The sequence below is a fragment of the Phalangium opilio genome, unplaced genomic scaffold (genome assembly GCF_054372755.1).
Source record: "Phalangium opilio isolate 3A_F unplaced genomic scaffold, DU_Popi_V2 ptg000089l_1, whole genome shotgun sequence".
NCBI classification, from domain to species: domain Eukaryota; kingdom Metazoa; phylum Arthropoda; class Arachnida; order Opiliones; family Phalangiidae; genus Phalangium; species Phalangium opilio.
Window position 1 is genome coordinate 6,857,739 of NW_028324194.1, and position 13,545 is coordinate 6,871,283.

Consider the following 13,545-nt stretch of genomic DNA (forward strand, 5'->3'; position numbering starts at 1 on the left):
AGTACGGAATGTTGTTCTGAGTACAACTGTACTTTTTTTAGTCCATTTTTAAGTCTTCAGCACGAAAAGTACGATTTCATGTTTTGAAAGTACATTTTCAAATTAACATTAACGTCTATGGGACGAAAATTACGCCGCAAGATGGCGCCAAAAGCCTTTCGTTGAAAGGGGGAAGAAAATTTTAATACCCTCAAAGGGGAAAAGTACGTTTTCAAAAAGCCTCCCATTGGTGTAGTACGTTTTACTATTGAGGAAAGTACGTTCCCAAAAGTCAAAGGAACAACACTGGGCCCAACTTATGGACCGGTAGCGCAGGACACTAGTCTTACCTCATTTCCAATCCGTCTTACCTCATCACTGCTGAATACTCAATTTAAATATTTTTATTAAAATTCATTACACTATATATAATTGAAAGAGAAATTTACATCCAAACATGGAATTTGATATAACAGTGGTGGCATATGGACTAAATATATTGTTTCTCCACGATGCTTATAATGTAGGAGGAGCTTCCATTATAATGACGTCAATACACGCGTCAAGTACCCACCCACATCGTTACGATGTTACGAAGTGTAGATGGAGACTGTCACGTGTATTATTATTTCCATGTTAAATCTGTACAATTCCGTTAAAATCTCCCCTAATTTCGTTCCACTGGTTAAATGAGTTTACACTAATTATTCAATCCAAAGACTATTAAACACAGATGGACGGGAAAAACTATAAGCTAAAACCCAAGGCCCGTTCTTCTAATTGCATCGCCTGTCAGCAGCGCTCCTATCGGGAGAGTTCCGAAAGTTTTCCACTCATAAGCCTTTATTACGTTATGGCTGCTATGGTTTGAGTCGAAAAAGTTTCAATATTGGTCGCGGTGTGGCGCTAGAGACGCTGCCCTAAAAGAACCACGCCCCCTATCCAAATTTTTCAATGCATCTGTGTTTAATGGCCTTAGGTTTACAATACAAATTACATGCGCCATAGTTAAAGTTTTTTACAACCTAAAAAACTGTTTTGAATAAATTTACTCAAACATTATATTAAATTTGGGCATATTTTTAAATTAAAATTAAGAGTACAGTCCTTACAGTCAGATTTAAAAAATATCGCCTAATTTTCATAACTAATTAGCGACTAATTAGAAACTATCAGCCCTAATCGATTAAAGGTGACTTAAGGCTCTTTCAGACGATCCAACTTTTTGACTCAGCTTGATGGGTCAACTCGAGTTGAATCAAGTAGTTGGATCGTGTGAATAGACGCTGGATCAGTTGAGTCACCAAAAAAGTTGGCTAGGAAAAATTGGATCAGTGATCCAATTTTTGCTGACCCAACTTTTTAAGTTCATTTCTCCAGCCAATCAAAATGAATTATAAAAAAAGCCTTTTTCGCGGGTTATTATATCATAAGTGCCAAGGTAGGTGGCGCTTAAAAAGTTCCATTTGGCGGTAAAAGGTTAGTCGTGTGAATAGGAAGGATTTATTTCACTTTTCCCTTCAAAAGTTGGCCAAGTTGATACAACTTTTTGACCCATCGACCTGAGTCAAAAAGTTGGATCGTCTGAATGAGCCTTAAGTCCTGAATTAGTCACTACTGCGTCACTTTTTCGGTAGCAGCAGCTTGGGTGTTTGGAATCAGCATTCGAGTGCTGGAACCACTACTAAAGCTATCTCCGCTACTACGATTACTACCGTTACTGGCCGGGGTTCCTGGCAACGAACTAACTCCATTCTCAATACTAACAGTGGTGGAATGCGCGCTACCGGCCGACAGTAATCGTTGAGTAGGCGATAGATGGTGCTGCGGGCTACTACCGCTACTGAAAGTATCATCTTTCTCCTCCTCTTCGATATCCTTCTCAATGTCATCCACCATTTCGGCAATGGAAATGGTAGCCGTCTCCGTAAGGTCTTTGGGTGCCAAAGGAGGCGTGTTTAGTCCCTCCATCTCCATTCCTTCTTCGGCCGAGTACTTGACCCCGGAGTTGTGTTTGCGTCGAGGTTCGTCCACATTGCGAGCGCCACTGTTTTGGCCGAGTAGAGCCGAGATATCTTCTCGAAAGGAGACGTCGATGGAGACTCGAGTGTCTAACGAAGTATCCGTTCCCTGATCAACCAGAATAGTCGTGCTTGGATCTTCCGGTGTGAAATAATCCGACTCGTCGCCACCCGGGGATACGTCTACAAAGTGAAAAGGGTTGGGACTATAAAGGCCTTTGCAGAGGATACAACTTTTGACTCAACTAGATGGGTCAAAAGTTGCTCTGTGATCAATTTTCAATTTGGTCATTCAACTTTTCCGACATCTGATCATACAACCCAACTAGTTTACTCAACTCAACTCAACTCAAGTTGACTTGTCTAAATGAGTCAAAAAGTTGTATGGTCATGTTGAGTAAAGGGATATTGAAGTCTCGGAACAGCTTGATAGATTTCTATTGCGATTTAAACTAAAGGTTTCTCCATTCCAATAAGTTCAGAATAAAAGCAAACACCAGTTGAGTAGTTATGTCATCAAAAATAAATCCAAGATGGCGCCCATACGATTGCATCAAAAATAAATCCAAGATGGCGGCCATGACGTCAACACAAACTCAAACCAAAACTTAAAACTCACTCAAAAATCTCCCTCTGTTGCTTGTTTGTTGGTCTGGGCCAGTTGAATTGACCAATCCCCTAAGATTAGTACAAAAGGGGGGAAATAGCAAGTTGGAAGGCCGGGCTTAAGGCCAGGAACACGCGTTAGCAGGAATTTTTGAGTGAGTTTTAAATTTTAGTTTGAGTTTGTGATGGCGGCCATCTTGGATTGCTACATATCTGTACAAGGGTGGTCCTTGGGGGCAAAAGTCATAGGACATTTTCGACACAATATTCGACCATAAAATCCACTGTATTTCGGTCCAACAACCATTTATGGAACATCTTGTTGCACCTAAGACCATTAACCACAGATGGCGCTTGGTTCTTTTAGGGCAGCGTCTCTAGCGCCACACTGCGACCAAAATTGAAACTTTTTCGACTCAAACCATAGCAGCCATAACATATTGAAGGCTTATGAGTCGAATTAAGTTTCGGGAATCTCCCGCTAGGGGCGCTGCTGACAGGCGATGCCATTAGAAGAACAGGGACAGTTTTAGCTTATAATTTTTCCAGTCCATCTGTGTTCAATGGTCTTAGGCTTAAGCTTAAAGAATGATGTTAATAATTACCTGGTGCGAGAGTTGAACTTCTTTCGAGTAAATGCAAGGAATGTGGCGTGGACACGGATATGTTTTGTTTGGGGCTAGTTTTGGAGGTGGTGGGGCTACATTGAGAATTTCCCCCGCTACTATTAGTGGCTCCCTCGACATGACTGCTGCTTCCACTTGCCCCTCCTCCCACTTCGCTATTCGAACTGACAACCGAAGACTCCAACAAGGACTTGGTTTCGGCCAAAGACTCCTCTTTTTCCTTCAAAAAAAAAACCAAATAAAAGAAAATAAACACCAATTAGGCCAACGGAAACCATTGTAAGTTGAAGTTTCGCTAATTAGCAATGCAATGCAATGCGCTGCGTAAATTTATGAATGAATTGGTTTTAGATTCGTTTATTTTCAAGCCAAGTCTTCTAAGCCTTGCATAAATTTATGAATTAAGTCTTCTAAGCCGCATCGTGAGTAAGCGGAACAATTACAATTATGCTCACAGGATGAAAGCCCTGCAACGTGGCAATTAACCTTGGCAATAATTTAACATTGCACTAAACCAAAGCTACGTACGTTTAATTACTACACGAAATAAAAATGTTAATTGCCTACCGTGTACAAAAATATCCTATTCTGATCAATTGCATGCAAAAAGTGACAATCCATTAGAACACACGCAAAGAGCCAAGAAGAACAGACACACAGACTTGTTTGACACAATCAATGCTTTGTAAAGGTCACGTGGTTCCCCTACAAGGCGACTTTCCTTACTAACTCCAGTTTTGGTTTGGCGAAGGTAGGAGGATACCATTTGTGGGCGGGATTTATACGTGCGCTTATAAACCTCGCCCACTAGCCTTCACCAAGCAAAAACAGGGTTCATACAACTTTTGGAAAACAAATTTCCCTAAGATTTTCAGGTTTTCCCCCATATACTTCCCTGAGTTTTCCAGGTTTTTCCCCTATATAAAGGATCCTACGGATCAAATGCTATCGAAGGACGGGGGGGGGGGCAAAGGACATCCCCGTATCTCTAGAAGAACCAGAGTTTTGAGCCTCCAAAGTTGGGTGTAATGTTAAATCCTATGGAGGGAATGTTCACAAACATTTTGCTTAATTACTCGGCCCCTGTTTGTCGTAGCCCTAAGTTTGTAGTATGGTTGGATGGGGGATAAATAGGACTATAACATACTTTAAGGACATCTCCCTATCTCTAGAAGAACCAGAGTTATGAGCCTCCAAAGTATAGTGTAATGTTAATGCTATGGAGGGGATGTTCACGAACATTTTGCTTAATTACTCGGCCCCTGTTTGTCGTAGCCCTAAGTTTTTAGTATGGTTGGATGGGGGACAAATAAGACTATAACATACTCAAAGGACATCCCCGTATCTCTAGTAGAACCAGAGTTATGAGCCTCCAAAGTATAGTGTAATGTTAATCCTATGGAGGGGATGTTCACGAACATTTTGCTTAATTACTCGGCCCCTGTTGGACGCAAATTTCCCTGATTTCCCTGAATTTTTGAATTTTATTAAAAATTGTAAATTTCCCTGAATTTTATTAAAAATTGTAAATTTTCCCTGAATTTTATTAAAAATTCTAAATTTCCCTGAATTTTATTAAAAATTCCAAATTTCCCGGAATTTTATTAAAAATTCTAAATTTCCCTGAACTTTATTAAAAATTCGAAATTTCCCTGAATTTTATTAAAAATTCGAAATTTCCCTGAACTTTATTAAAAATTCTAAATTTCCCTGAACTTTATTAAAAATTCGAAATTTCCCTGAGGTTTTTGTCAACTATTTATTTCCCCAATTTTTCCCTGTTTTCCAGGTTTGTATGAACCCTGCAAAACCCACCCGGAGTTCAGGATTAAAGTCAACTTAAAGGGGAACCACAACCACGTGACCCGCGCTTTGTTTTAAAAAGGTTAGTGTCAAATAAGTCTGATTGCAAGCTGAAGATAATTAAGAGGAGCGGAAAGGGGGTGAAAGGATACCTACACCGTAACTTACACTTTTGCGCTTAGCCCCGCCCATTTCATTCACTATTTGCATGGAGTCAGCGAGTAGACGAACTTTTTCGGGGGCCGAAGCCGTACGAGAGCCTTTCCGGTGTTTCTTGGTCCCCAGCTCGTTGCGCGAATTCAGATTAAGAGATTCCGATTTGCGATGAGACTTTCTGGGCGTGTTTCCACTACCAGGAATGGCCGAGGCCTCGCTGGTTGCGGACAGAGCAGTGGCGCTGACCGACACCAGACCCGTCTGGGAGTCGCCAGTCTCGGTCCATGGATGCCTGACAGTACGTTCCGAGTCAGAATCACCCTTTTCGGAACAGGTGCTACCCCCGCCACTTTGACCTCGAATGCAGGAGGCGCTGCTCGATTTGACCCTAGGGGTTAAAATATCGCGAGTTTCAAGCCAAAATGTGTCACGAAGTAAGAAGAGACAGCATTTTTTCGAAATTTACCGATCGAGGCCTCTACGTTGCATTCGGTTATCGGGACTTTCGGTAAAGGCTGGAACAGCTCCATGTACAACTGATATATTAAAACACATACTTAAGCCTTTTTAACAACGCGTGTATCGTACCTCAATAAATAGGCCTTGGTGGACTTACCAGATGGTGGTGGTGCCGAAGTCTGACATGGACCATTAAGGGCCTCAATGAGAGACACTGCTTCGTAGCCGGGAGGAATGGCTTGTGGGGGTTGAGTATCGCCGATATTGTTGCCAAGGGCATTGGGCGTCATTCCAGTCATTATCTTCCTAACGGCCCTAATCTGAAGAAGAGCTCTGAATGGGGCTCGGCAGATGGGGCAATTGTTGGCCTGATACCGCAGCGAGTCGGCGCACCCGTAACACAAGCACAGATGACGACATGGTAAAATCAACGTATCGCGAGATTCGCTCATGCAAATGACGCATTCCGAACCATTGTCCTCAACTTCTTCGTCGCTAATGTCCTAGTTTAAATAAGACAAGCAAGACATTTTGACCAACAATACCATGAAGGGCCTTTAGCCTATATTTGCATAGATGGTAATTGGTTCTAACACCATTAAACACAGATGGACTTGAATGGAATGGAGATATGGGTGGCGCGTGGTTCTTTTAGGGCAGCGCCTCTCTTGCGCCACCCCGCGACCAATATTGAACCTTTTTCGACTCAAACCATAGCCATAACCTAAGGCTTATCTCTAGCTAGGGGCGACGACACGTCACAACAGGCGATACCATTAGAAGAACCCTTACGTTTCCAGCTGTCCATCTATGTGTTCAATGGTCTAAGGTAGAGGCTCTACTTTATGGAAGACAAGCATTGATATAGAGCCCGCCCTTAGTAACACATTGCATATCCCTTCAACTTTTAGTCTGATTTACTAAGCCTTTGACAGCAGCGCCTCACCAGGCAGGCGTATGTCGCTTTACCTCGAATCTATGACCTACCTCACTCGCTTCATGACAAGTTCCAGTTTCTAAGTTATCAGTGACAAACTGGCAAACTTATGGCCAACATATCTTATAGTAACACATCGCATATCCCTTCAACTTTTAGTCTGAATTACTAAGCCTTTGTCAGCGCCTCACCAGGCGTATGTCGCTTTACCTCGAATCTATGACCTACCTCCCTCCCTCACTTCATGACAAGCTCCAGTTTCTAAGTTACCAGAAATTGCAAACTTATGGACAACATATCTTATGAACTTATGAGTCCCCCAATAACTAAGCCACATTTCAAAATGTCATCCATACAAAATATGAACTTACTTTCGATTGATTGATGTTCTTGTTTTCAATGCCGTATATTTCCTGCATTAAGTAACAAAGTCCATCAACGAACAATTTTTGTTTCAAGGGTTTCAACACGTAACCCGTCTCCGAGTTTTTCTCCACAATAGCGAATAGAATATGCGATTGTCTGGGCTCTGGAATAGAAATTCAGACGCCATTAAAACAATGGCGGCGGGGTGGCGCACTAGTCCTTAATTATTTCTAAGACTAATTAAATGTACTAATTCTAATTTGTAATAAGAAGTCTTTTATTTTAATTTTAAAATAAGAACTTCCATCAAAATGATATAAAGAATGGGTAGATTTTACTGATTCGACTAATATTTTTGTAGCCATACCCAAGGAGCGAAGGCACTCGGCGTTGCCCGTCAGCCCCTAGAGATGCATTTTTTATTACTTTTCACGCGGACATTATTCCATAAAGAAGGGTTTTTAAATTTCTGGCCGCCATTTAAAAAGATGGCAACAGATCGAACCCAAAAGACCATTCAGCCCGTCTATAGGTTGAAGGAAACCAGTGTACTAAATATTTGAGAAATGGGTTGGAAAGCGCGGACTTTGTTGCATAGAGAAGATTTTTTACATTTCTGGGCGCCATTTTTTAAGATGGCGGCGGATTGGGGGGGAAATCTTTCTTGGTACGCGCCTACTACTTATGAGTAACGTTCCTGCAAATTTTCAGCCTTCTAGGGCAAGCGGTACCTTAATTACAAAATAGTTAACGAACCTTCTCCTTCTTGGGCGACACACTGAATAACGACAGGAATGAGATCATCTTCATAGTGATAGAGTAGCTGTTCTTCCGTAAAACGACTGGGCTCAAATGTGTGCGTCAATTGGATGAACTGCTGATTGGCTCCCCTCTTGTAATGGTACGTCTCCGAGTTCATGGCTGGGTCCTTAGGAGTATATCTAAATTTCAAAGGTACAAGAGGAACAGTTGAATTTTCGACGTCCAACACGTGACTATGGCAAAACCCCTTTGAATGTGTGATGGGGTGAGTAGTCGCCTGTGGCGCCATCTACAAGCGGCGATGTAAACTAAAATATGTTAAGACGCGAAGTTACTTAAAAAGCGTCGAACGCGATCAGTACTTGGGAGGGGAGACAACCCCCGGCGGGTTCGAGCCCCGGTCTATGGCAGAATCCCTTAAGTATGTGTGATGGGGTGAGTAGTCGCTTATGGCGCCATCTACAGGCATCGAGGTAAACTAAAATATTACTAACCCCATCCATGTTAACACGCGAAGTTAGTTAAACAGCGTCGAACGCGATCAGTACTTGGGAGGGGAGACAAGTTCCCGGCGGGTTCGAGCCCCAGTCTATGGCAGAATCCCTTAAGTATGTGTGATGGGGTGAGTAATCGCTTATGGCGCCATCTACAAGCGGCGAGGTAAACTAAAATATTACAAACCCCATCCATGTTAATTAACACGCGAAGTTACTTAAACAGCGTCGAACGCGATCAGTACTTGGGAGGGAGACAACCCGGGATTCTTAATACATGTTCTAATGTCTATGGTCATGGATAAAGGAAGCTCGTGAAAATACTCCGATACACGACTCACATTGCCATAGTACTTGTAATTTCTTCGCTACAAAAGTAGTAGATGGTGATGGCGCAACGAACGTCCGAATCAAAGGCAAATTCAATATTGTAAACTGGACTCGTTACTTGACCTTCCACAACAGGTTTCTGGTATTCATCCGGCGCTCTAACAAAGAACGAAAGAAAGAAAGAAAGAAAGAAAAGCTCATTTGTCTCTATTGTCACGATGAAGTCAAGAACAGGGAGTGCCTAAAGACGATCGGAATTGACTCTAAATTTGTTCCATTAAGTTTGCAGCGTTCAAGGAAGTATGTCATAGAACAATTTCCACTCAAAATCGCCCATAGAACCCACTATACTTTGGTAAGAAAGAGAAACACATTTGTCTCTATTGTCACGATGAAGATCAAGGAGTGCCTAACGTCGAATTGACTCTAAATTTGTTCCATTAAGTCTACAGCGTTCAAAAAGGTATGTCATAGAACAGTTTCCACTCAAAATCGCCCATAGAACCCATCATACTTCGGCCCAATAAGATTAATGCGTATTTACTTGATAAATCGAAGTGATTCTTTCCGAATGTTGACGAGACTTCGTAAGGTTTTCGTCGGTTCATTCAACTGAGGTGCGGGATATGGGAACTGAAAGAAAGAAATTCAATTTAGGGCTGTGCGGGCGGGCTTGGGATTTCTGGATGCTTAATCGGGTTTGGGGAATCAAAATTTTGCTTGGTCGGGTATCGAGGCGGGTACCCGATACTTTTTCGGGTATCAGGGCGGGTACCCGATACTATTTTTCGGGGTGTCAGGACGGGTACCCGATATTTTTCCGGGCGTCAGGACGGGTACCCGATATTTTTTTCGGGTATCAGGGCGGGTACCCGATACTTTTTCGTGTATCAAGACGGGCACCCGATACTTTTTTTCGGGTACCAGGGCGGGTACCCGATACCCTTTTTCGGGTATCAGGACGGTTACCCGATACGTTTTTTCGGGTACCAGGACGGGTACCCGATATTTTCTTCAGGTATGCAGATAGTTAGGCTTAAAACGTACAGGAGTCGGTTTTCCTCCCAGAAAATTCAGGTCCATATTTTCACCAAATAAATAGGCTTCTGGTTGCGTCGTTTCGAAGCGCTCTCCACCCATAATGAAATGACTGGCAAAATAGTTTCCTGAAAATAAAAAAGCCTTTATGTTATTTATAAAATTTTCAATTGCCGAAAAAGAAATTTGAAAATTTCCACAATTTAAATAATGTCTCATCTGTGGTTTAGTTTAAAGATGGCTACCCATGACGTCATCACTAACTCAAAACAAAGGGGTTGAGTCAGTGATGACGTCATGGGCAGCCCTATTGAATTTTGATGACGCCATTTGGTCGCCATCTTGAATTTTGATGACGCCATTTGGTCGCCATCTTGAATTTTGATGACGCCATTTGGTCGCCATCTTGAATTTTGATGACGCCATTTGGTCGCCATCTTGAATTTTGATGACGCCATTTGGTCGCCATCTTGAATTTTGATGACGCCATTTGGTCGCCATCTTCAGAATTTTGATGACGCCATTTGGTCGCCATCTTGAATTTTGATGACGCCATTTGGTCGCCATCTTGAATTTTGATGACGCCATTTGGTCGCCATCTTGAATTTTGATGACGCCATTTGGTCGCCATCTTCAGAATTTTGATGACGCCATTTGGTCGCCATCTTGAATTTTGATGACGCCATTTGGTCGCCATCTTGAATTTTGATGACGCCATTTGGTCGCCATCTTCAGAATTTTGATGACGCCATCACTGAGAGGGGAGAAGCTTCGGGGACGTGACGTCACCAAGAAGTTCATAGTAGCAGACTATAGTCTTCACTACTAGTCAAGGGCCAGTTCTTATTTTTTGGATTTGTCAGAACTGCACTTTTCTCTTCATTGAATTTTAAGTCATTATGTTGCGCTAAATCACCATGGATGAAGGATGCGCGTGAAAAACATTCGACGCTCTACAGGATGTGCAACTCCCTATACTATAAAGTAGACAAGTCGATACTAGCGCCGCCTGGCTACCAGCACTGGAAACCCTCGCGGGAAAAATAAAAAATACTGGACATAAGAAAAAAACACGCGCGCGATACCCTCGATTTTTTTCCTTAGCGTCGTCTGCTAGAAGCAAAACAGTGGGGTTTTTTCTTATGTCCAGTATTTTTTTACTTTTCCCGCTAGGGTTTCCAGCGCTGGTAGCCAGGCGGCGCTAGTATCGACTAGTCTACTTTTTAGTATATAGTGAGTTGCACATCCTATAAAGCGACGAATGTTTTTCACGCGCATCCTTCATCCATGGTTTGAACATTGAAGCTTAGTTGAAGAAAAAAAAACCAAAAAGTTAAATTCCAATTCATTTATTTCATTGAATGGGAATTTTCCATGTTAAAAAGTTATGTTTATTTATAATTAATTCTACCTACTACTCTTTAATAAGAATAAGTTTATAAGACGAGTAGGCCTACCTGTTTAGAAATGTAAAAATATTTATAAAAAGCAGTTTAATCTACCAAGGCTTACCACATTTCGGAGGATAACGGTAAGTATTTGATCCCAGGTCGACTTCTTCCACTCGCGCATTTTGTCGACTCGAAAATGCCCCCATTTTTTAGTTTAATTACTTTAATTAATTTTATTCCATTAAAGTTAAACCATTCCTAATCAAGAACACTGTAAACCTAACTCATCTAATTAAAGCCAAGTTCTGTTGTTGATAAACAAAACTGTTGTGGACGTGGTTGGCAAGTTGTGTTGTCGCTGAGCGCGTGATCGAGTGGGCTATGGTGAAGGACATTCGCGATTCAGTCTGGGAAATAAATATATTTTTTAAACTAGTCCTTGGGACCAGTGACCCCCCTAGTGTCATAAATAATAAACTGGTCTCCGGACTTGGACTGGTCCCAGCCTTTGTTCTCCAATAGATTTGCAATTAATAAACAGGTCCCGAGGACCAGTAACCCCCACTTTTTGAATTAAAAAACTAGTCCAAGCAATTAATAAACTGGTTTTGGACCAGAGGAAGTGTGCACTGCTATTTCCCAGACTGTCCCGAAGGACCCCGGCCAATTCGGAAAACCGAAAAATTCCTATCATCACATCAAATTTTGTGATATACGATATACCATGTAATTAAATAAATAAAACATGGAAAGAAGAAGCTGAATGAATTTTCGAAACAGGCTGATAAATTAGGTGGAGTCCCTGGATAAATCTCCACTTTAGCTGCGCCAGTTTAAAAACTAAATGCTTGGATGTCTACTGGCCCTGTGGCCACTTAAATAATGAAAAACGAACCAAGGTTTCACCATTTTAAGTGACCAATGTTCAGTTTTTTAAATAAAAGTGCTTTGCTCTACTGGCCATAGGCCATATGGCCAATTTAAAAAAAAAAAAAACTGTGTTTCTCAGATTGGACTGAAAGCAGGGCCGGAAATTTTAAAATGTCCCATAATTTTTTTAATATCTAAGGGGTCACTGGACATTTTGACCAATAAATTTTCCGAAGTTTTGATAGCTTGACTAGGAAGATGCGACACTATTTTTTCACACTCCAGTGGACAATGTCATATAAATTTTCCAGTCAAAGGAGGGGTCACTGGACACATGTCCTATAAGAATTTTTTCTTATTTCCGGCCCTGGCTGAAAGTGAAAAATATTTCAAATTTCCAGTCCTCTGTTGTCTGCTAAATTGTCTGCTTAGGAAAACAAAATTTACGTTTTTCAATTTTAAACGTGCGTCCGATTGTGCCATATTAATTACAAGTTTAGAATAGAGAATTTTAAAATAATCGATGTTTTATATAAAAGTTTATTAAAATACTGTTTAGATTGTCTGAAATTCACGAATTGACGCTAAAAAAATAAATGGATATCAAAATCCAATTTGGTGGTGGTGCCGAATTTCTATTTGGGAATCAGAAAAATCACGTGGTTTCTTTACCCAAGAAAGATAGCGAATTGTGGACAATCAAATCTTTGTTAGTTTGGATGAAAGCAAACATGCTTAAAGAACGACCCGAATTGTTCCTGCAAGGAGACTCGGTTAGAGCAGGCATTCTAGTCCTGGTTAACGACTCCGATTGGGAGTTATTAGGGCAATTAGATTACGAGATACAGTCGGGTGACGAAATTCTCTTCATTTCAACGTTGCATGGAGGATAAATTTGATTGTTGTAACTCTTAATTTAAAATTATCACATTTTGTATATTTTTTATTTTAATAAATATTGAGTTTCAAAGTCAGAATAAGATTTAATTATTTTTAACTTGTCCTTGTTTCGATGACGTCACGGAGAGGTATACATAGGTTTCAGGCTAGCAGGATTGATACCATTTTCAGCAGGAGGTCAGGCCATTTGGCGGATAAAGTGCAGTACCAATTAGTTTCGCCTCCTGGTGTAAATGGTATCAGTCATCCTAGTCTGAAAACTGTGTGACCGACTACACGGTAATTTACCGTTTTAATGTAAACTGAAATTTACCATGGTAATGTAAACTGAAATTTACCATGGTAATGTAAACTGAAATTTACCATGGTAATGTACACGGTAATTTACCATTTTAATGTAAATGTTAATTTACCATGATAATGTACAAGGTAATTTATAATGTAAACGGTAATTTACCATGATAATGTACAAGGTAATTTATAATGTAAACGGTAATTTACCCGGGTAATTAATGTAATTTACGGTTTACCCTGGTTATTTACGAAAACGGTAATTATGATAGTAAAACAGGGTGTTTTTTGCGAAATGGGAGCCCAAAATAATAACTATTGTCGAGCAGGCGCATGCGCCAGTTTTAGTTCGTCTATTATTATTATATTAAGCCTATTTCCATCATTTCAAATGGAGTTCGCGGAGCACGAAAATGCTTTAGTATCGCCGGTATCGCTTGACGCTTGAACAGTCATGTAATTAAAATTAAAATTCATCAATTAAAATTAATCGAATTAGTCTTAATTGAAGGAAAT

General features: G+C 40.9%; 2 protein-coding genes across 4 annotated transcripts in view; one reads left to right on the top strand and one right to left on the bottom strand.

The window, feature by feature from the left end:
- Urm1 (Ubiquitin-related modifier 1) overlaps nt 1–12,818 on the top strand; it is a 33,947-nt gene extending 21,129 nt beyond the window's left edge. Inside the window, exons 1-2 of one of the 2 annotated variants that reach the window (XM_089850164.1) lie at nt 12,258–12,302; nt 12,398–12,818. In XM_089850164.1, coding sequence (XP_089706290.1) covers nt 12,435–12,731 — 297 coding nt within the window. In that variant the 5' untranslated portion in view covers nt 12,258–12,302; nt 12,398–12,434 and the 3' untranslated portion in view covers nt 12,732–12,818. Of the gene's footprint in view, nt 1–12,257; nt 12,303–12,397 lie in introns of those variants that run through there. The other variant, XM_089850163.1, reaches the window with a different exon arrangement.
- Mrgn1 (Mahogunin ring finger 1) lies at nt 368–11,304 on the bottom strand. Of its 2 annotated transcripts, none has more exons than XM_089850151.1 (11): nt 11,090–11,304; nt 9,587–9,705; nt 9,084–9,172; nt 8,551–8,697; nt 7,710–7,894; nt 6,959–7,116; nt 5,808–6,153; nt 5,658–5,727; nt 5,204–5,579; nt 3,212–3,452; nt 368–2,183 (listed from the first exon to the last, which is right to left on the bottom strand). In XM_089850151.1, the coding sequence occupies exons 1-11, from the start codon at nt 11,172–11,174 to the stop codon at nt 1,594–1,596; spliced, it is 2,406 nt and encodes an 801-aa protein (XP_089706277.1). In that variant the 5' UTR covers nt 11,175–11,304; the 3' UTR covers nt 368–1,593. The 2 variants fall into 2 exon arrangements, with proteins under 2 accessions (XP_089706277.1, XP_089706276.1); XM_089850150.1 differs by having other exon boundaries at nt 5,192–5,579.
- Nucleotides 12,819–13,545: the final 727 nt, after the last annotated feature.